General features: G+C 31.9%; 1 protein-coding gene across 2 annotated transcripts; it reads right to left on the bottom strand.

Moving 5' to 3' along the window:
* Window positions 1–13786: 13786 nt before the first annotated feature.
* On the bottom strand, window positions 13787–23233 carry LOC126845167 (alpha-crystallin B chain). 2 transcript variants are annotated; one of them, XM_050583753.1, is made up of 4 exons: window positions 22762–23233; window positions 21654–21680; window positions 19024–19228; window positions 13787–14591 (listed from the first exon to the last, which is right to left on the bottom strand). In XM_050583753.1, the coding sequence occupies exons 1-4, from the start codon at window positions 22947–22949 to the stop codon at window positions 14397–14399; spliced, it is 615 nt and encodes a 204-aa protein (XP_050439710.1). In that variant the 5' UTR covers window positions 22950–23233; the 3' UTR covers window positions 13787–14396. The 2 variants fall into 2 exon arrangements, with proteins under 2 accessions (XP_050439710.1, XP_050439711.1); XM_050583754.1 differs by lacking the exon at window positions 21654–21680 and having other exon boundaries at window positions 22762–23231.
* Between the last annotated feature and the right edge of the window lie 2290 nt (window positions 23234–25523).

Below are 25523 nucleotides of genomic sequence, written 5' to 3'. Positions count from 1 at the left end.
GAATTTCGGTAAAAAAATCTGTTGGTTCAACAGTAAGTACTATTCATCTTAGAAAGGCTGTATGACGGTAAGATAAATGTAATATAATGTTATATTGTAATATTGTCAGTTTTCGAAACACTTCACTATCCTTACAATGTTCAACTGTACTTACCAAACGCTAGGTAAAAAATGATGAACACTTATAAATACTTTCATTAGTACATAATAAAAATATATTACTTGTGGTTTCAGATAAACGGTCGATCGGCTTGTTCTTCTATGCTCCCATTGGAATTCTCCAGTTGACCAATCTTATATTGATCTTGTTCACTGCGTTGAGAATAGTTTTCATTCGCAGGGACACATCAAGAGTGTTAAATCGACAAACCAACCAAGACAATACTAGGTAAATTATAAATGTACACTAAATCTAAAGCGGTAACTCAACGGATTGGGTTTTAAAAAATTCATTTGAAAAACGAACATTTAAGTATTTTGTTTCTTATAAGAGCTCGTGCATTTAAGTTTACTATCGATAAATAAAACTTAAAGTATTTCTAGATAGTGTTTTAAGGACGGTAAGTAAACGATTACATTATATGTTAAGAAATTAATACACCGTACATACAAGGCCATTATATAAAAGCCAATAAATTGTGGAAAAACCCGTAACCTTACTAAAAAAAAAAAATACGGTTATACTATATTGTATTATTAGAAATTCTTGCACGAAATGTACTTCAGTAAACCCGTGATTTACAGTGATGCACGTTTGTTTGCCCACCCGAGCGCCTTAAGTAAACACCATGCCATATTATGGCAACTTTGACTCGGTTTACTTGCTAATAATGAGTTAACATATTGTTACGTATTTTTCAATAAAAACCTATCGTAAGCCCGAAATAGTATGATGTCGCTTTTAAATTCCAACATGAGGCTAGTCAGTTAAAATCTGGACTTTGTTTAGGTTATGGGCGATATTTTAATAGAAGTTGGCCGATCTCAAGTCAAGTAGCTATAGTGTAAAATGTATTGCATATAAACGAGCCCCAGCGGTAAAAAAAGTTATGAGTATCCACACTTCATGCAGATACATCAATACATAGAAAATAATATGTCCTGCAATATAGTGTCTTTAATCTATTATCTCTAATCCATTAGCTCTATTATTTCACCTTCATAATCCTCCACCATACTTCTCAATAATCTCCACATTCTCTTCCTCCCTAATCCCTCCATAATCCCTCCATGATCCTTCTCTATAAGCGTGTTCTATACTCCTCCTGAATAACCCATAATGACGTCAGCACTGTAAAAAAATATCTTAAATGTATTGCATTATACGAGCTACAGCGGTAAAAAAAGTTAAGAGTATCCACACTTCATGCAGATACATCAGTATTTATATATGTCCTGCAATCTAGTATTTCAAACATCTTATCTCTGGTCTATTATCTCTAATCCACTATCACAATTAATTCACCTCCATAATCCTCCTCTATATTCCTCCATAATTCCTTAATCTTAATCTTACTCATCCATAATTCTCTTCCATAAGATTCCTCTATACTCCTCCTCCATAATTCCTTAATACTCATCCATAACCTTCCTCTATACTCCTCCTCCGAAATTCCTTAATACTCCTCCATAATCCATAATGACGTTAGCACTGTGACACTTAACACGTCGCTCAAAACGGACACATTTTCAGAATGACCCCCAGCCATAAGACATATTCACATCCTCGTCAATGAAATAATAATTTATACTGTATTATGTCGTCAGGTTGGCACTATACGCGAGGCTGTTCTGCTTGATGGGCGTCACGTTCGTGTTCGAGGTGATCTCATGGGCCGTGGACAGCCCGGACTACTATTGGTACGTGACAGATGCGGTCAACCTGCTCCGCGGCGTGTTCGTATTCTTCATAATCTGTTGGAAACGTTCGGTGCTCGACCTGCTGTTGGCCCGCGTCCCCGACCGTGTTCGCCCCCGGCTGGTCCGCCTGTTCCGCATTGGCAATCCGGCGGCCATCAGGGGTTTGGAGGATTCAGGTGATTTGCTATCAGATCGCAAAAAAAATGACAAATAATTCACATTAATCTCTTTACCGCCAAATAAAATGGACAATTTCTAGTTTAACCGTGCGCTTAACTCGGAATTTTCAAAAATCTCACCTATACCCATCGTGTTCTTCTTCTTCTTCAGCTTAACGGTCCTTGAAGGACCTGAGCTGCCACGAGTAAGCCTCTCCACCTTTGCCTGTTGGATGCTAATTCAACAGACGCATTCACATCCATCAATTGAACGTCCCTCTCCACAGCATCCTTCCATATCGTTCGCGGTCTACTACATCATCTTCAGCTCTCCAAATTTGTCCAAACCACTCCGTTCTCCACTTTTCACGTTTCCACTTGCTAACCGTTCGACTATTTCCTGATGCATGTCATTTTTACTGTTTATGTTCACACCCAGATACTTAAAACTTTCTACTCTTTCAAATGTGAGATTAGGCTGATCTTCTCCTCTCCTGGGAAGCACCATAAATTTTGTTTTTTCTTCGTTAATACAAAGTCTCGTCCTTTTACTGGCTGCCCAAAGGTTAGACATTGTCTGGGTGACATCTTGTCTGCAATTTCCTAAAATGACAATATCATCTGCATACGCCAATATTATTTCTTTATTTATCACCTCCACTTGATGACTATGATTTGGTTCTCGTATCATCCTTTCAAGCCCTAAATTGAATAGGGTTGGTGATAAGGCATCTCCCCCATCGTGTTCCAGGCCCCTCAAATAAAAGAAGCTAAAAACGTGGCTTTTCCTATACAAAATATTAATAATAAATAGCGAAACAGTTACTATATTCTATGTTGTTTGTATAAACACGAAATAATTGTAAATTAAATTTTAAATAGTATATTCAACGATTTTGTCTCACCAATACACGAATGTCGGCTTTATAGAAACTATAAATACATGGTTTGTAAAAATTATTAAGTAGCTAATATAAGAAAACAAGAATAATTTTTTATATATATATATGTCGAAAGCTTGAACAGATTACACTATATGTATTATTGCTATAAAACAAACATGCACTGTATGATATGTACACATAGTATATTTTTTTTTGCCTATAAATAATACAATATTATACAACAATATAAAAAAATTACTTATCAATTAAGACTGTAGACTTACTACATTGTTCCAGTACTATTATATTAATAGTGTACATGTATGTATCACTTAAAACATTGTAATTTTTTTTTAAATAACTATTATTTTTGCGTAATGTATATTTCCAAAACATGAAACTTGTATGTTACCTTTGGATTTCATCTAAATGCTTTTGTATAGGTAGGTACCGTTTCGGGCTAGACGACCACAAGCAATTGTGAGCTTTAATATTGTAGCCTATAGTAATTACCATTTAAGTATATTCGAATGATATGTGTAGTCAACACATTTTAATGTTCTAAATGATTTAAATTTCAATAACCTATATTGTTTACCAACTACATCTATATTTATATTATATTTTGAATGAATTACAAAAAATTAAATTGGGTTTTTGTTTTGAAACAAATTTTATCCAACGATTCACTTCCCTGACATAATATTTGTATATTTTTAAACGTTCGGGTCAAAAGTATCATTAAATCAGTAGAACTATCTTAATATTTTACTTTCTCTTGCTCGCTCTAAATCACATACTGTAAGTATAGTGTTTCCGGTGCGCACATACGGTGGGAATGATTTTTATGCCACTCTTAAGTACATAAAACAAAACGTCTAAATAGTTTGAATAACCTCTTGCTACTTGCAATGTTTTATAGGCCCACAGTGTGTTACTATTTTTATGTACTACTACACTCACACATGTCAAAAAACCAAAATCGTTAAATCCAAATAATTGTAATTTAAATCGTGATAAAACCCATAAAGCACTCACAAACACCAATGGATAGTTGAAAAAAGATAATAATGTTATGGCTAATGAATGTCATACATTACATGAATTTAACATTGTACACAATTAGCCGAAAAACTCATAAACGGTAAAGACAATCGTAAAAAAACTCTTTAATATTAAATTTAACATTTTGTAGTAGTAAAGAGCGTACATAATCCAAACGACATCGTTTAGAATGTTAATTTTAGTGTTTCCTACTATTTTTCAAGTACTATTACTGTGTATGCATGCGGTAATTGGAGCATATTATATTTTGTCAATGTCTTTCTTTTGAATGCGATACGTACCATAAAAGATTTGGCATAAAATCCTCTCAAAATCATACACATACTAACAATTTTTTTTGTTATTTTTAAGTGCTTAAATTAAAATATAATATTTACTTATGATGGACATGACTGCTCGATAGCAAAACACTTCTTATCATCGCATAGAAGATTGCAAGTAGATAATATTTACTATACCTTGCTCGTTGATGTATTGCGACAATTTTGCTGACCTACTTAATAAGCACACTTATGTATAATATAGATTATAATATATGTTATTTTTTTTTTACTATACGGCTTCCACTTGCAACATCAGACCTTCGTTTTCTAATCTGATGGGGTTTAGGTTAGGTTAAGTGGACTTACCGCTGGTTCTCCAATTCCAAGGCGCAAGGGATACATATTTTCTTACAAAGTTATGCTCACGCTCACCATTTTGTTTATAATACATCCAGACGGTTTCATTAACTATTATTAAATTCACTATTAACATAATATTAGTTCACGATTCATTTAAATTTAACATCTAGTTAAATTAAGTAAGCTTCATCATAACAATATTATTATTAAATTCTATTTGTTAATTTAACAAAATGTTAGTTGGGTTACCAAAGCGGTTACCTTGATTCCAACGTTCTCATTGGTTATCATGAAACGTGAGAAGTGATAACTGATAAGTGTGTTTGTATTATTTAATTTGTAAGTTTGTTATTATTATTTATTAAGCATTTTATTTTACTTTATTTAACTTTTTGGTTTATATGAATCATTTATGAATAATTTTTTAGCACATTGTTTAGATAGTCTATACCTTTCTAAAAATGGTTTGTCAGCAAGGTCATTAAAATATTTTTTTCTATTTTGAAGGCCTAAAAAAAGAAATAGGTAGTGATAAGAATTATTTCCCTTGTTTTACTCAAGGCAGGCAAGAAATAGTAATATTAATTATTATCTGAATTACAAAATACAATAAATTATCATATTTGAACCTATAATGCAAGTCTGTGTCATTCCTACTTACCTAATCTACGACCAATGACAAATATGTATGTATGTACTAAATAAATTGATATTCGCTTAAGACGCAACACCTCATAATATCTCATTTTTTGGCCAAAACAAGTTGGTCACACTATTTTAATTCAAGTTTGCGCGGGAAATCTACTGATGGGCTTAGATTTATGATAATGTCAATTGATAACGCTATAATTGATAACATTTGGTTACAATGTTAGGGAATGATAATTGTAACTGTAATTCTTGCTTTCCTGTAAAGTTGAGAAAAATCAGATTATTGTGTAGTGTGCATTAGCCAAATAAAATAATTTTCCCAAAAAACAGCATATAAAAACAAGTCTTATATTATATCTTTAACAATATTATTTCCTGTATACGAGTGGCTCGTCATTAAAACCGAGTTTAGAAAAAAAAATACACACCTCGTGAGGTTGTTTAAATGTATTTTTAAACATAGCGTTGACGCGTATGTGAAAAACCTAAATGTACTACACAAAGTGGTGGGGAAAATAAGAAAACCCCCGAAATAAATGCACACAAGTAAGTCTAAACGTTATGCATGTTCGTCATTGATAATAATTAGTAAATACTCGTCTTTCGTTTATGAACGTTTGTGCAGTTATTATTAGCTTTCATCTTCAAGTCATTTTTCCACCACGATGATTGTAAAAACATTAACTATACAATAAACAGAGAAAATTGCTGAAATTATTACAAATAAAACTGTGGTAAATTTGTTTAGCGTCTGACTCTACACTGAACTAATAAATTGTCATGTATGACTGTTGACTAAAAATAACTAATTACCTATAATGTCAGTACCCGTTTTAGTAAGAAAACATTTAAATGACAATAATTATAATTGTATAGGTAGATACATAATTACAAAGTTGGCAACTTTGCTCGATACAATATGATAACCAGCCGATTTCGTTAACATAATGTTAGTTAACAATTCAAATGAATTTAACATGTGGTTAAATTAAGTAAGTTTAACCATAACATTATTATTATTATTAAATTATATTTGTTGAGTTAACAAAACGGTAGTTAGGTTACCAAAGCGGTTACCTTGATTTCAACGTTCTCATTGGTTATCACGAAATGTGTTAACTGATAAGTGATAACTGTAAGATACTATGTTATAAATTTAACCTCAAAATTATTGTATTGCACTTGTGACACAACTCGTTCAACCTTCATGCATGTTTTTCACTTAATAAGTATTGTTAATTAATACTTTACAATAACAATATAATTTTATAATCAAATCTCAAATAGTAATGTAACACTCGATATATGGCATTTTAACATGACAATTCATTTTTTAACAAGATGATTTCGGTTGATTACCTTAACAATCGTTTTAACAACGTGTTAAGACTAGTAAATCTCGATTAAACCCAATTTTCACTAACCGACTGTTAAATGTAATTTAACAATAAAGTAAACCCTTAACAAATATTGGTAAAATCGGTTAAATATCTAATAGTTTCAGCGTCGACAGCTAATGGATGCCGTGTCAATTTGACATGGCAAAAGTTCTCGCAACTTATTTTAGAACTGCTGTTAATAGTTTTTTACAACTCCGCTATTGTACAGGCGGTACTCACAAGAACTTGAAGTGTAATATTGCACGACAATAGTTAATTACTTCCGACGACACGCGATATTCGTTTTCAATAGGACGCGTATCGTTACAAAGAAAGTTTCATCGACCTCAATCCTTATCATAATCCTGATCAGACCAGGTGGTGCCAACTATCTGCTCTGTGTTTTCTTAGGTACCCGTTGTCGGTGTCATTCATTCCGTTTGTGTTTCCCACGGCCCGTGTCTCGTATTTATCTTTTTGTATGTTAATAATATTTCTATCTTCTACCGTTCAGTGTAATGGCGGTCTTATAATACTATCAGCTTAGACGACAAAACATTCGGCCCATGTTTACTCGGGTATTCCCAAAATTATTTATAATATGAAATACCAGTTATATATGTTTGCCTTTAGTTTAGTTTAGTCTTAAGTTTAAAACAAATAATTTCAAGTTTATACCGATGGGTACATGTAATATGAGCTAATTGAGTTATAAGAGATTCTATAATAATATATTTATTTCTTCTTTCAGATTATTACTACCGTTGAAGTGTTAAATTTTCCATTGATCTATCAACAGATTACTAACTCTTTTTGTTGTCTGAGATACTTTAATTTGGGGTGGTTTTTTAAGTGAACATTACAGGGTGAATCATTTAAGACAAGCGCTCGTTTTTTTTTCTTAAAATAATTGTAATTTTGTAGTTTTCCATATAAGTTTATGTTCTTTTACAATACTGACAATAATATTCTAACTAGAATATTTTTGATTTTTTTACAGAGTTCTATCAACAATTAAAACTTAAATGGTAACGCATTTAATTAACTTATTAATAATATGAAATAATGTATTAGATAATAACTGGAAACAACTTTAAGCAAATTGTGGTTGTATACATATAAACGAATATTTAAACCCTTAACCATAAAAATATGTTAATACTTAATATATTAAAGAATATTTGTATGGATAAGAGTTTAAATATTAATTTCTTTACTATATTTATATAATAACTGTTTTATGTAATAATATTGATATTTAGTGAAGCTAAAAAATACTAAAGGCTCAATTGAAATATATAATTGCACCCCATTGCGTAATTTTACTAAACACGACTGTTATTTATTCGAATTTAGAGTATTCAGTATGTAAATGCATTTTCGCATTCAAATAAACCATTGAACAAAGTATTAAAGTACATACTGTTTAGGGCAACATCTGTTTGGAATTTATAAATAAATATCTACATGATTAATGGTCAGTATTGAGTTGCGTGTCAAAACCATTTTAGAACGGTTGGCCAATAAAACATAATTTATCAATTGTCAATCACAATATCGGTGTTGCCTTAAAGCAAATGCCCAGATTTGTTTGCATACAAAATTATAAAGCATTAGTTGACACAAGACACTTGGTTAAGCGTGTGTTATCAAGTTTTTAAGATGGTTAACGAATATTTTGAATTGCATAAAAAGTAACTTTTTCACGTTTAAGACAATAATATTAATAATTTATCCATCTGAAATTTCAACGCCTTTTATGATAATATTCTCGGCTTGTCTCTTAAGATTACAATGAATAACATAATATCACTGCTGGCACATCTAATGTAATAATGTAGTTTGTCATTCATAACAGGAAAACGTCAACTAAAGCAATAAGTAATGTAGTTGTATCATTAATTTAATTCATATTTATTAATTATGACTCTATTAAATTATGTCAAATTTTTTTTTCTATTGGATTGTGTAAGCTATATCCCATTAAAATGATAGACACTAGAGAGTGTTAACGTTTTAAAACTTGGTATAATTTGTCATACAAATGTATAATATCTTACTTAAGACTCAAACATATCTGTTTAAGCGTTTTATGGGTTTTAAGCAAACAATGTGTAATTATTCGTGTGACCTCAGTTCATACATTACTGTGTTGTTTCTGCTATTGTAAACTTATTTTTGCTCATGAGAAAAACTTGGTTAATATCTTGGGAGTTATTGATTTTTGTAAGCTGACCCATTACACTAAATTCGCAAATTCATCAAGCCTATTGTGTTTTTTCATATTATACACCCGAATAGTCGGAAGGGGAATCCCCCTATAGCATTGTATTATTTCCATTGCAGGCATTTGCTGTAGCTTACAGCTACTAATTGAATGCGTGTCAGACCGCGAAGGGACCGCTAAAATGTTAAAAATATATAAATACATATACCACCATGTATATAAATATTAAATAGTTGAAGACGGGGTAGATTTGAATGCGGGGCACATTTTAATAGCAATGTTGATCAAATTATTTCAACTGATCTTAAAATATCAAGTGATAACACTGTTTGATGTATTGTGATATGTTATCACTTGTGTTATCGCTTATCAGCGGATTCTGACTGATAACGTGATAAACAAAAATAGAAGTTTCCAAAAACTTGTTTTTTTCGTTTAAGTAAGAATTTTTTACTTGCAACTTCATCAACTACACTTTATTAATTTATACAGATCCAAAATGTTGTGTTTCATCAATGTATCAGCTATCTAACGTTGATATTTTATTGTAATTGTTTTTAACTGATATAATACTAAATATTGACAATTATGAAGTGTGGCAAATTTGAACTTGATAGTTATTACTGAGTAAGTACACATACATTGTGTAACACTACAATATTATTATAGTATCCATGTTAGCCCGCATTGTGAAGCAATAGAAGAACTGATAAAAACAGTATCGCAACAAAAATAATATGCAGTTAATTAGAAACGGTAAAACATTTGATCGGCATAATGCGTAACTGTTGTGTATGCACTTGTATATTATGTCCTTGGACGGTTTCACATATTTATCCTACGTGAATGCAATCGAGTAAATATTTAACACGTTACCTGACAGTCGATAACTGCATACTAGAATTATTGTGTATTTATCAACATGGCTTTATCGAAGGTAGGAATGACAGCGCAGCACGTTTTAATCCTCACTCAAACAATAACGCAGCCCAAACACTGTTTAAAAGCATTCCTTAATCCGTGTGGTACCGAGATCTGTGTACAAAAATCAACAGAAATGATGAAATTAACCGATTGAGACGTTCTACCTTATTGCTTAGGTCTTAGCCAGAGAGAGAGGAAGAAAGAGAACACTTAAAAGACCCCTTTTGTATGTATTGTGCAGCTCACAAAGAACTTGTAAAAAAAAAAAACTTAATGCTAAATACGAATAAATTACAATAAATAAACGACGTTCGAGAACCGTTCAAGTAATGCTTCAACTGCAAAGTTCTCTCGTCTTGTGTTGGGGGAAAATAATAATACACGCATCGTGTCAATTGCAGACGATATCTTTTTTTTTATTTGATTTATTCTATTCTTTCAAACACACAATTGTAAAATAATAAATGTTCTGGTGCGCTAAACATGAATCATTGCAGTCTCTTACCGATGCTATAATATTCAATGTTTATTTGTTTCAAAATTTCTGTTTTCCTTTTGATAGTATTTTCGATAAAATGGTTTTAACTGAGTTGAAAATATCAAGTGGTCACACTGTTTGACGAATTGTGTTGTGTTATCAGTGGATTCTGACTGATAACGTGATAAGTAAAAATGGACATTTAATAAATTGTTTTCTTTATTTTAGTAAAAATTTTTCAACTTCATTAATCGCAAGTACAAAATAATTTCCACACAGATCTAAACTGATACCGAATAAAAAAAAATGTTTAGATCAGGTTTTCTTTTAAAATACCGTTTAACAATTTTTGCGCTATTGATTTTGGTTAAAAAATTTACAATACATATTTTTATTGGGAAAGACAGTCACCGAAAAAAGGGGAATTTGTGTGAAAGTAAAACTGTACTGTGTATAAGGGTTTAAATAATATTAAATATACCTAATTTCACTAACTTAAATTTAATAATTTATTTGATTTTGATTTTAATTTATGATCAGTTATTTAATTTTTTTTGTTCAATTCCCACCATTTTTTTAGTGTATCTTTTGCTTATTTTTAATTTATTTGAAAATAGCATTAATCAAATTTTAGTTATGTTCGAAGAGTACTACCATAATTTTGTTTTGGATTTTAAAAACCTTTTGACATTTTTTTGGGGTTACGTTTGCATTTAGGTATATTAAACCGGTTTAATTTTTTTGGTTAAGTTAGGTATGGTTAGGGTTGGTTAGGTTAGGTTAGGTTTAGTTAGGTTTGGTTAGATTAGGTTAGGTTTGGTTAGGTTTGGTGTTAATTTTAAGTATGGGTTTTAAATTATATTGTGTTTTGTTTCAACTTTATACCAATAATCTTTTATTTTTGGGGTTTAGTTTGGAATTAGATTTAGATTTTCAAAAGGTTTTCACTGGTATTTAAACTCGCTTATTAAGTCGGTTTCAAGCCGTTGTTTACTATTTAATCTTATTTAACAACATCCATCGGTTATCATCCTACCATCTTTTATTGTTTTCGAATATGACACAACACAAATCTTTATGAAGAATTCTATGGGCTATCGCGAATAACCTTGGCTGTTTCAGACATTTTACAGACTCGACTAGTCGTGAAAAAAAAAATCACCACACCTTAGAATATTAAGTCAAGAGCAAATATTGACCAACAATGTTTATGTCGAGTAAACGATATTAAGAAAGTCCATCATCAAATTATAAAAAATAAATATTATCGTATTTTAAATATTATTAGACATTAAGTTACTGAAAATAAATATACCTGGCATATAATACTGCAACATGCTAAAACATAATTATTACACTAATGATAAATGGTTAAAAAACAGTAATAAAATCCTAGAAATTAAAATAGAACTAATATTATTATTGCAATCAAAGTATTAGTAGTTTCTTGTAAACAACTATTATTTTTTAATGTGTAGAATAGATTAAAAAAAATACTGTAGCTAGTAACTGCTTTAGGTATAAAAATAATAGTAATCTTGACAACAACTTTGTGTTCTGTTTTTTTTAACTATAATTTAATAAATATGATCCCACGAAAGCTAAAAATACAATTATTGTAATTAAATTTCTCCATTTATAACGATAAATTATTTTAAAATATTACACATTTTTATTTGTTTTGAAATTGATATGAAATCTGCTAATATTTTTAGGACGTTTTTAACAGCAGCGTCGATCAAAGATATATATTTTAAATATAATTGAAAGTAGTGTAGATCGTGTCAACGTCTGTCTCGATTAGAATTTAAATAATATTAAAATTAAATTATAAAACACATAAATAATTAGCTTAGAACCAACAGCTTTCCATATCTTATGGTTTAAGAATAAATTGAAAATTAAACATTTATATAGCATGTAACACACGGCATTTTTTCTACCAAATTAATATAAAATATGATTATTTTATGATTTATTAAATCCAAGACAAACAGCCGGTTTCACTAACTATTATAAAATGCACTCTTAACATAATGTTAGTAAACGATTCATTTAAATTTAACATCTGGTTAAATTAAGTAAGTTTCACCATAACATTATTATTGTTAAATTCTATTTGTTGAGTTAACGAAATGGTAGTTAGGTTACCAAAGCGGTTACCTCGATTCCAACGTTCTCATTGGCTATTAAGATATGTGATAACTGATAAGTGATTGTATTATTTAATTTGTCAGTTTGTTATTATTTGGCATTTTGTTTTACTTTCTTTTAACGATTCGGTTTAGATAAATAATTTTTTAACACATTGTTTAGATAGTCTATACCTTTCTAAAAATTGTTTGTCATCAAGATCATTAAAATAATTGTTTTCTATTTTAAAGGCCTTAAAACAAAAGTAGGTAGTGACAAGAAGTATTTCCATTGTTATACTCAAGACAGGCAAGACATAATAACATTATCTAAATTACAAAATACAATAAATTTTGATATTTAAGCCTATAATGCAAGTATGTGTCATTCCATTTAACCTAATCTACCTACATAAAATAACTTACCTAATAAAAGGGTTATCGAAGATGTCTATTGTTCTCTAAATACTCGATATAAAGAAGTTCCTCATCAAATTAGTAATTCATTATTATATATTACTAGTATACTCGGTCAACATAAATTATAAAACAATTTCAAAACAACTATAATAGTATGTACATTATATATATATATATACTACAATGTATTTTAACATGACAATTCATTTTTTAACAAGATGATTTCGGTTGATTACCTTAACAATAGTTTTAACAACGTGTTAACGCTAACAAATCTCGATGAAACCCAATTTTCACTAACTAGTTGTTAAATATAATTAACGATATTGTTAAATTCTTAACAAATGTTGGTGGAATCGGCTGAAAATAATATATCTGTCATTATATTTTCACTATTAGCGTATAGTGATTTGGTATTCACAAAAAGCTATAAAAGTTTTTTTTTTTCATTTTAACTATGATACTTGTAGTGTATAATAATTTTTTACCGCATCAACTGAAACGCCATGAATATAAAATTATTTTTATTTTTGTAATCAATTTTATTATTTTTTGTGGCACGGTGGCACTTACACCTCAGACCTAATGTACAAACTCATTAAGAGATGGGAATAAAGCCATTTTTTTTCCCCATTGTCTTGAAGGGCGTTCCGTCGATAAACTTACTTGTTGCGTCATTCGGTTGGCATCGCAGGAATGACCTGAATTTTTTAAGGAAAATAAAATAAAACCTTTAAGAATGTGTCGGTCGTGCAGAATATAGGCTGTCGTGGAACAGTCTATTTTCAGTGTTTTGTGCACTCGAATGAAGCGTTTCATAGTTGCTATCCAGTTTGGAAGTTGAACAGAGTCCAAAAAAATACTCTCGCCACTATGGCCCGGGTTCTAAATATGTTCCTCGGGCATTTGGAGATAATTTTAGACACATAGCACCCAAGTCTGGCATTTTTGGACAAACGGATAGAGAAAAAAAAAACACAAAGTGTGTGAAAAATGCAGATATTTTTTTATGTTTATAATAGTTAATGACAATTTAACAATACAATATTATTATGTAGACAGCAGCTGTGCTGTGCGGTTTTCTTTTGCAAAAATATATTTCCGTTATGTACTAAAATATAATATATTAGAATATATAATCTTTAACGCGTTTTCAATACATGTATACCGGTAGGAACTAGTGTAAATTACTTTTCAGCTTGAAATGTGTATACCGTAGCTCTTAATATATACCTTTATAATACTATATGATTTAAAGCTCGAGGCGTAATGACACTGAATATAATACTATTAAATAAATATTAAGCCGCGAGTAAGAGTATTTTTTATTTTTTTTTTAATATACCATTAAAGTAAATAAATTATATATAAAAGAAAGAAAAAAAAAGTAATATATTAATAACGGGAAAAGACAAAAGTAGAGTAATACAATATATAAACAATATGATTTTTTTTGTAATTAAAAATTAAAAAAGAATTATTAATAAATAGAATTAGGTTGAAAAAAAAAAATGGATTTTGATGCTTTCTAAGATGTTTTGTTCACTAGGTGGTAAAAAGGGGAAAAACAAACAAAAAAAAAAAACAAAACCAGCTTAATGGTGCGAGATTGGAATCAATTTGTCGGGTCCGCCGAGAGCGGGCAAAGGCGCCTCCACTGTCAAAATGCCGTCTTTGCTCAACATGGACTTGATGGCTTCTGGGTTGGTACCCTTGGGAAGCAAGAACTCGCGGTTGTACTCCCTGTACACGGATTTCGAATCGGTTTTCTCCTCGTGTTTGGCGTGTACCTGTATGGAAAATCAACAAAAACCGTTAATAAAGCAAAGCAAGTGACAAATAATGCCAATGATAAGACAATATAATAACACAAATTAAATGAAACCAGATAGTTCACTCTGTTATCACCGTCCATCTTCGTTAATCAACCAATTGTTATGAGTATTTCTTATCAGTTAACGTTATCATTTTAAATAGAGTGTACATTATTTTTAGCTGTACGATTTTGCCTTAATGCGTTCAATTTAAACCAATCGGAAACTGTTATTAGAAAATATATTATTTCACTATGAAGTGCACTGTCTGGTTTTATTTAATCTGTGGTGATAACATATCAGTGATAACAATATCTTGATAAGAACAACAATATTTTATGATAAGGATTGGAAACCTATTTTATCATTTAGAGTACCGTGAAGACTTTTTTGTATTTTTTATGTGGTCATGTTGGTTTAAACTTAATGCAGTATTAAGTTTAAACCAATCGAAAACCGTTAAAAGAAAATGTATTATTTTACTATGTGTACTATCTCTGGTTTTATTTAATCTATGATAATAACATGATGTATTTTGGGTGGTCTCCTAAGTAGACGCCATCACACACGGTAATGGCATTAGACATGCCGTTGTTTAGCCATATTTGGACAGACTAGTGTGCCGGTTACCTTGCAGTCTATGGACAAAGACGAATACATTTGAAAACCAATCGGTTTAACATCGAATCGTTTTTTTTAGTTTTAACACAAAAACTGAGAACTTGAGATTTTCTTTTTACTCTAACCACAGATTGATGGTGATTTTTGATTGGTTTATACTTAATTCAGTAGGGCCAGATTTAGTGTAAATTTGACACGCTATTTACAATAGTAACGTTAACTGATAAGAAATACTGATAACAAGTAAGTTTAATTTTTTTCCAATTTTCTTAGAGTGCACTATCTAGTTTTATGATCTAACCGGTAGGAGGTATAGGTTAGGTTAGTCGTTGCCGGCGGCAATGTAAAAATATTGTTGGCTCCTTTGTATATTTTTCCCAGACTAAAATCGGTTCAGTGATTTCAAGAATAAATTACTAGAGCGTAGTGCATACATTATGGCGTATTAAACATAATCAACTCAACAGCATATTATTATTGTTCTGTATGCAAAGCACGGCACGACTCACGTCATTTGCCGTGCGTTTTCTAGTATGTTATTTCCTATCGTGTAATCTTATGGTAAACAGCTAGTTAGGTTAGGCCCTGAGACCTGATAGTTTGGGGAAGCTATTCGTTGGGTCGGTGATAAAGGGTGGAAAATTCAAAACAACAAATGCGCCATTTGTAATTTGTGCACAACTAAGCATCCAAGCTAAAGTATCGTTATCACCGATATATTATAAAAATAATTTAATAACATATTATAGTAAAACGATTTTGTACAATAATCGCATTCCCCATATGTGATCACACTGACATCAGGAGGGATCAAGTTATCAGTAAATGACAATGTGCACTGTTTCACCAACATTTGTTAAGGATTTAACTTATTGTTAATTATATTTAACAATCAGTTAGTGAAAATCGGGGTTAATCGATATTTGTTAGCCTTAACACGTTGTTAAAACGATTGTTAAGTTAATCAGCCGAAATCAGCTTATTAAAAAGTTATTTGGTATGTTTAAGTGTCATAGATCGAATCATACATTATTAATTGAGATTTAAATACAAAATTATAATATTATCACTTATCAGTTACCACATTCCGTGATAACCAATGAGAACGTTGGAATCAAGGTAACCGCTTTGGTAACCTAACTAACATTTCGTTAACTTAACAAATAATGTTATGGTGAAACTTACTTAATTTAACCGGATGTTAAATTTAAATGAATCGTTTACTAACATTATGTTAAGAGTGTATTTAATACACTAGTTGGTGAAACCGTCTGATTATTTTATAGTAAAATGTTTTGTACAATGATTTCGTTTCTAGAATGTGGTCGTGCCAAAACTTTTAGGAGGGTTTCATTCATTGTGTAAATGACAAAGTGCACCGTCTGGTTTTATCTAGACTGCGCTTAAAGGGTAAACCCAATATCAGCTGTACTCATTCGCCAAGGTTCCAAGTCGATAAATTGCGACACCGGATTTGAGTGCGGCCACAAATGTAAAAAATAAATAACCAAACAATTCGGACGATAAGCAATGAAATACAGTGATATTATCCCCGGTGGTACTCCTCGACAAGTCTTTAATTGGGCATGCGTTTAACTCTTGACCCGCTTACGAGAGGCAACCGGTAGAATGCGTTACACTATATACTACGGTTAGATAATAATATTCGGAGATCGAAATGCCTTGTATTATTATTTATTAATACCCGAGCAGAGAGCACTAAGAAGAAACGCGATACACTTGCGCACGGTATCGACGAAGCGGTCCGAAGGCTCGACCTGACCATTTATGGAGTTTAAATACGGGCGGTGCACACTGCAAGGTCTCGGGTGAGGCGTGGGCCGCGGTTTAAGACATGCGGGTATTTACACCTAAATAAAAAATTGTAATAAAAAAATATATACCAATGGCACGAAAAAAACATCCGGATATTCAAACGAAGGCACCACTCAACAAACTATATCCTACATCCTAGGACACAGGACCGCTCTGGTTAACTGGCGACTTGATACCAAACTCCTAAAGAGGGGTCTTAAGAAGTTAGGTGTAGGCAATTTTTTGCAAAATCTTAATTTTAACTGTGATGTCACCTCGACAGCGATATTTTAAAATATTTTTTTCACCTAAAAATGTTCACACAAATCAGCGATGGATTTCCTGGTATCCTTCTTTAAAGTAGTTTTAAAACACCTACAGTAAAAAAAGATAAGGACAAGGGAGCCTCATATGCGTTTTACATTATCTACAATATACATAAAGGTCAATAATATTATGTTGAATGATCAAGTACATTTTTTAAAATCTTTTTAACTTTTCTCTGGTTGATATTTTAGAAAAACGCAAATTGTCCTCCGTCTTTTTTATTACAAGTATTTTATTTCTTATATCACTTAGTAAGGTACTTTTATCTGTTTAATGTGAAATATTTTAACCGTTGAAAATATATTATATTATATTGACTACCAGTTAAAGTTAAGATGTTAGTAAAATGTTTGTTAGGTTACCAAAGCGGTTACCTTGATTCCAACGTTCTCATTGGTTACTCAGTTTGTGATAACTGATAACTGATAAGTGATAGTATTATTTAAATCTCAATTAGTAATGTATAATACGATCTATGGCATTTTAACATGACAATTAACTTCTTAACAAGCCGAGTTCAGGTGATTAATTTAACAACCGTTTTAACAATGTGTTAAGGCTAACAAATCTCGATGAAATCCAATTTTCACTAACTAGTTGTTAAATATAATTGACGATAAGTTAAATTCTTAACAAATGTCGGTGAAACCGGCTGAATATGTTTGTTTATCGTGTCCAATTCAAAAGTGAAACAAGAGTACCTTATTGTGATACTGAATTGTCAATAAAATCTATAAATATTTGTTGCAGACTTGAACTGGACAGTCTATAATTGACTTTTTTAAATAATAATTCGTTTGTCGAAAATAACAACTCCGTCAAGGTCTCATTAGTCGTGTGTGCATACCGTTAAACGTGTGAAGGTCTTTGCAGATCGACCGTGCCGTTTCCCGGATAACAGTGGGAGGAGAGGACAATTAATTCGGTATTGTGTGCGAACACCTCATCGTTTATGCGTGTGTACCGCCCAACGTTACACACAGCAGTATTATTATTATTTAGTGTACACATAAACGTCACTTACATATTATTATGTGTATAAATATAAAATAAAAAAACAAGTTTCCGGCTTTGAGGGTCGACCCGATTCTTGTCGGCCATATGCGCCGCGCCGGATTAGAACCGATCCTATAATATTCTCAATAAAAAAAAACTAATACCGGAAATCGAGCAACCGGTTACCGGGTATCTGGTATATCGAGTTCCCTATCGTTTGCCACGGTAAAAGCGCGGAATAAACAGAAAAGAAAACATCTTGAAAACGACCGACAAACGGACAGTGCTGGTAGGTTAGGTTTGGTTAGGTTAGGTTAGGTTAGGTTTGGTTAGGTTAGGTTTGGTTAGGTTTGGTTAGGTTAGGTTAGGTAAATATGTCTGACCGTTTTTTTTTTTTTTTGATAAAGTCTAAGATTTCCATTTGTTTTGGGTAAGCTGTCATGTTATTCTTCAACTGGTATAACTTGGTTATAACTTGGTAAAATCAAAAAGGACCGCGATGGGCGGGATAGAGCGGGACCGTCAAAACCAACGGTGATAACTTGTTATCATTTAATAACCTACGGCCGAATGCTTTTGTTTTTTTCTGTGATAAAAGATACTGTAACGCATATAAAGTCTGGTCTAAGAAAAGCTGTTTCTCGCTCACCAGGAGTTTGTTGTCGACCGTCTTGACGACGATTTCTTCGGGTTCGTATTGGCTGACATCGAACCTGAGCTTCAAGCATTTGCTGTCACCGTCTTCCTGGATCAAAGGCGAGTTGATGCTATCGACCCAACCGCTGGGGGCAGCGGCGCTGGTCAGCCGACTGGACGGCAAGTCGCTGTGGTTAGAAGTGATGGTGTTTTGAGAGCTATAAAAAAAAAAATTTAACAATTATTATTTATATTATGTGGTCTGGTCTGGTCTGGTCGGTAAAACAAATACCATCTAAATATATATATATATATATGAAACACATGCTCTAACCGAATAAAAATATGGTTGTATTTACACCGTGAAAATAGCGTGCTAAAAACATAATGATAATTATTACAGTATAGACATACACAAACGATAGCGTTTTCCCAGTGTTTTTTCTTTTCAATACTTTCAATGTTTTCTCATTCATTGCACGGTCAAAATATAGTACATTATAATAACACAATACAAGAGTGCGCTAAGCCCAGCAGTGAATAGACAATAGTATAGGTATAATGTGACCCGTGAAAAGCCTGAAGATGTTCCTGGACGATTAATCAACGTCGTGCACCGGAATCTTACACTAAGTAGTCGACGACCATACAACCCGTACATTTACAATGGATTTTAGACTTTAGTAGGCTCTTTGTTTGTGATGATTATTCGAATCATATTAAACACATATGTTCAACGTTTCTCATGCAACAGCCGTGGGACGACACCGGCCACTTCTGGTTAATAATTTAAAAGAGCCCACGTGAAAATATATTCTTTTTTATTATTGTTTATTTACAGTTTTGGCGATCAAAGGAAGGTCGTGCGGCCTAACTATTTAGATTGTACCGTTCACCCAAAACCTAATGAGATTACGAATTAAAAAAATAATTAATTACGAATAACATAGCTATAGATATAGCTTGCTGCTTGTCTGAAAAAAAAGGACCGAAATTGCGTGCTAGGCATTTTTGTTATTAGGGCAGTGAAAAATGGTGTATCTAATAAACTAAACGCGTTCGGTTATTTGATAAATTACAACAGCCGTTTCTTGTGGCATCCATATAAGGTATTATGAACATGAACTAGTCCCGTGTGATACGCTTATAAGTTTTAAACCAGTGAAATTGAAACACGACGGTAAAAAATGTTGATATTAATAAAAAAAAAAAATACACAACAAAACGAAAACCGTCGATACAAAAAAAAAAAATTGACATTTTGGTGTATTATTTTTACCAATTTGCAGCAGCTTAGGTTTAGTGTTAAAATGTCACGAAAAGGTGTCCGGGCGAACTTTAGATATTAGCAGACGCTTTTTGTGCGCTACAGCTGACATTTGACTGATTTAAAATAACCATATGGCTGAGGGTTTATATATTTGTGTAGTTTTCATTCGGTTTTTATCTATTTATTATTTTAAACATTTGCAGTTATACGCCGCTTTTGCAATAAACGACCCACATACCGTTACGGCGAGTGGAATCAACGTTTGTAATAATTATAAATGTATTTTTTTTTTTTTTTTTTATCAAAATGATGTTATCGGTTGCCGCATTTACAAAGAGTTTGTGTACCTACATTCCAAAAAAAAAAAAAAAAACGCATACTTAACGATTGTTTTTTTACTACATCACGCTAATGGATATACTGTGCTAACATGCAGTATTTCATGCACCATAGCTGTTGTTCCCAAGTGGGTACCAAGTGGAAAATTCGATAAATATGCAGCCGGCGGAATAGACCAAAGCTCGTTTTCTCGGCCAACACTTGGAAAATCATTAAGAAGGCGCCATAGCCGGCACAAAGGGGTCACGTTAGCGGTCAGCGTGCGCTTGTACGGTTCCTATCCGCCTTCAAGTCGAGTCAAGATGACGACAATAATGATTATGCGCATCTGTCGGATAATTATTGCCTGCCTATGCTATTGCCCGTTGCAATAGTAGTATAACAATAATGACGTTCGTGTTATTCCCATCACGACCTCCCATTGTTTGCCCCGTAACCACGCAGAACGCTAAAAAATCAATGTCAACAGATGATGTGATGATGATTCACCACCGGCCACCGAGAGTGCCATCACAAAACGGTCAGCCGGTCGAATCTTAATAAAATAATATGTAATTCGAATCGTTTGAAAATAACATCATTATTATGCTGTTGTTGTACCGAAAAATATCTTCAGAGTTCCAAAATTGATACATCAGCTATATTGGAGGTCGCGACTCGTTCAAGACAAGTCCGTTAGTCGAAACGGTTGACTTAAGAAATACAATATTTGTACAAAAAAAAACAATATCTCAAATATCTAAGGTCCTCGCAGCACATTATTTACAACAGCCTATTCAAAATAAATACACAATATTTTATACGACGGCGATGATGTTAATGAATAATAATAATATGTGCATTGTACAGGTAGTATAATGATAAATAGGTACTCATAGCCCGGCGTGCAATACACACTAAAAAAGTAATGTATCTAAATTAATATTATTCTATATGATGCAGACGCTAATCGCCGGTGCCCGCGTGTCGGCGAACGATGTACAAAATCGACATGCCAATTGTGAAAAAAAAAAATTATTCTTTTGAGTACTTACAAGGACTTTTCTTCCACGTGCGACGTCCTTTTTTTTACAATTCGGAAAAAGATTATACAAAAAAAAAAAAAAAACATAAATATTAGAAAAATAAATTCACTTGTAACATCTGCATTACATTAATTATAAAAAGTATCGTGTTTCCTAAGCAAAGTGGTGTATGTCAGTATAACGTGGAAGTAAGTAGACACAAGTCTTTGAACTTGGATTTCAAAACTAGAGTTTAGGTCATTTGTGCATTTAACGAGTGTAAATATGGATTTTGTAATTTGACTTCTACCACTTTGCTTTTGAAGGGCTCAATATTGCAACGTTGGAAATTATTGTTGTGCGTTTATTTGAAATATTATGATTGTACTTTTAAATGTATGTTTGTATATTAACTAATACTGTGTCAAAAAAAAAAAAAAGAAGTGAGCTTTATGCCAACGTTTGGGGATGGATATCGTTTATCGCATACAGGGTGATCAATCTTGAGATACAAATAAATGTTATGAGTATCAGTTACATCGGATCATGGCCCCCACATGAATTTTTCAAGTACGGTACTGTAAAATTAATGATGTATTTATAATAACTTTAATATAAATTCTAACATTTAATTTTTTAATTTTCAAAAGGTACCTAAAATATTGGTTACACAGCTTGTTTTGCTGTTATACACCTCTATAAAACATCAGTTATTTTAGTTACCCTAATATATATTGTTTAAAACACATTTTTATTGACACACTCATGTAAGTTAATTTTCGATGCAAGTTTGTTTTCAATTGATCAAAGTGCAAAAGGGAATTGTGAGTCATTGTTGGCCGATCGAAGACCTCTGGCAAGCCAAAAGATGATTTCCTAATTTACTACTTAGCTCTTGACTGAATAATTTCATATTTCGTTCATTTATAGAAGAAAGTAGCTTACTTTAAACCAAAAACTGGCCATGAACATGATGGATTTAAATGATGAAATATTGTATACATATATATTAGGTTTTTTCCCGGGACCCTAACTGACCCCTCCCCCTTGTGGGGACCCTGCGACGGCGGATTGATCGGCCTGTAGATTATTGTTGTTGTCAAGTGTAACCATAATAATAACTGTATACTGTACTGACTTGGACGTTGTCTTGAAGAAGTTTGACTCTCTGTTCATGAGCTCGGAACGGAATTTGGTCATCTCGTCTTCCATCTTGCGCATTTCCGCGTCGAACTTTTCGCGGATGTTGCTGAACTCTGAGTCGATCACGCTGAAGTTGCCCAACTTGATGGGGATGTCTCTTTTCACTCCACTGTTGTGCGCCATTTATGCGTGTGAGAAATATCGAAAACGCAACGACAATTATGAAAACCGGACGAAAAGATTGTCAAAGACTTCGAAACCGGACGAACGTCGAAAGCGGCGGCGGCGGCGGCGGTTGAGGATAAAATAGGTGTTTTTTTTTTTTAAAAAAAAAAACTGTTCGAAAATCGACCGAATGAAAAGTATTGAATTTGTTTTTTAAATATAATTTCTACTTAGACCGTCTGTGCACGTGTTGTTCGCGTCGAGTACTGATTGTACACTGCCGTCTGCCGGACCGCCGACCTCGCTTATATATTTTAGTGGAAAATCGAACGCCCACCGGCGCCGCTGTTTTCACGCGCGGCGGATGCTGTCGCGGGCGGCCGCGCCGCGCACCTCTAGCGCTCCCCGTTCGGCCCTGCCGCAGTGTAGGCGCCCTCGACGCTTTTCCCCTATACGGGCTGGCGTGGGAGATTATGCAACTACTATGTTAGTGCAAAAAAAAAAATAATTATTAATTAATACGGTGACGTATTTTGTCGTCATCGTTGTAATAATATATTATCATTACACACGTTCTAGAATTTTCTACCGCCGAGCACTTTGTATGAAAAATATACATAAACACTAAACAAAATATGTAACAACGTTTCATTATCGTTGTGCAATAATATTCGAAAATGATAACGAATGGGCAAAGCATTTCTAATGTGTCGGACTTGTCTTTAGTGGTTAGTACTAATATGTATTACATTTCTACTTTTTGAAAAAGTTTATTACAAAAATAAACAATTAAACAAAAAAAAAAATAGTTACTTATTATAAAATCGAATAAAAAATATTTAACATAATGTTATTATTTATTATTCATTGACTGATCCAAAATCAAAGGTCAAGCACTTTGTATAAAAAATAAACATAAACACTAAACAAAATATGTAACAATGTTTTATTAATGTTATGAACCAATGCAAATTTGGGAAGTTTTTGATTATAGTGGACTTGGAAAGATAACAAACGAACAAAACTAACATCAAGATTATTATATAAAATAAGTACTCGCCTATAAAGAAGAGACCAAAGCAATCAAAAATACAATTATTACTAAAAAACAAAGTTATAAAATAATATAAATAATTATGAAACTATGCGTTTAAAACATAAGGTAACTAAATCAGCTCAATATCTCTGAGTCAAATGTCGCAATTCCTTTTTATTAAGTGTTAACAACCCACGCTGGTTATCTGTCTGAAATTTCAAGTAATTTGTTCATGCAGTTAGCATGGACGTTGATTAACTCTTATTTGCCGTTTGTGACGATTTTATGATGGCTAAATACATATGTTAGTAATAATTCCAGCAGCAAATTGTTAGTTTGTACAATTAAATAAAACTGATATGAATGTATTCTTTACTTAGGTTCGACAAGATTGAGTTGATTTTATGTGATACTTAAACAAGATGACACGAATACCTATATAAGTATTAATAATAGTACAAGGTACGAGACTAATACTTACTCAGCCGATTTCACCAACATTTGATATGTATTTAACTTATTGCTAATTATATTTAACAATAAGTTAGTGAAAATCGGGTTAATTGGCATGTTAAAGTGCCATAGATCGAATTATACATTATTAACTGAGATTTAAATATAAAATTATAATATTATCACTTATCAGTTACCACAATTCGTGATAACCAATGAAAACGTTGGAATCAATGTAACCGCTTTGGTAACCCAAGTAACATTTTGTTAACTTAACAAATAAAATTTAATAATAATAATGTTATGATGAAACTTACTTAATTTAACCAGATGTTAAATTTATATGAATTATTAACTAACATTATGTTAATAATGTATATTTTAATAATAGTTGGTGAAACCGACTGATAGAGTTCATCTCATGTTATACATATAGGTATACAAAAATTTGCCATTGAATTTATTTTTTAACGAATTAAAACAAACGTTTTATACCTAAAGACCAATAAATCACTCTTGATATTATACTGAACAACCGAGTCAATTTCAATAATATTATACTTAAATGAAAAATGTTAAAAAGTAACGTTAAATATTATTTTATATTTCATACGGACCTAAGTCCGATCACAATTATATTATATGTTAAAATATACAATAAACAAATAGTCTTAACATATTAATCTACTGTCTAAACATTCAACTCGGGATTATTTTTAAATTCATATCAACTAAATAATATAATAAAAAACTGCAAATTTGAACTATTTATTATAATTATAAGGACATAGGAATAAACTTAAATATCAGAATTGGAGTAACAAATGAGAAGGAGTTAAGAGAACAGCTGAATTATAAATAAATGTAAAACTATTTACCGATTCTCAAGTTAAGCATTGCGTACACAATTCCAATTCTATGCTATTGAAGACTTGGAGGCATCAACTAGACTTTAATCGATAAACAAAATAAAACAATGGTTTCAAAACGGTCAATAAATATCTAATACTTGCCCTCTTGTCGAGAACACTTTATAAAAATATTTCAGTATTTTGTTCAAATATAAATAATTTAGAAGTGTTAATGGGGTATTCCTTACAGAT

Source organism: Adelges cooleyi, unplaced genomic scaffold, assembly GCF_023614345.1.
Source record: "Adelges cooleyi isolate 19-005CV unplaced genomic scaffold, UGA_ACOO_1.1 ACOO_flye_CR_arks_rails_tigmint_CR_PRNA_7, whole genome shotgun sequence".
Lineage (NCBI taxonomy): Eukaryota > Metazoa > Arthropoda > Insecta > Hemiptera > Adelgidae > Adelges > Adelges cooleyi.
The sequence above is the reverse complement of the archived record's forward strand: the minus strand, read 5'-3'. Positions and strand labels throughout refer to the sequence as shown.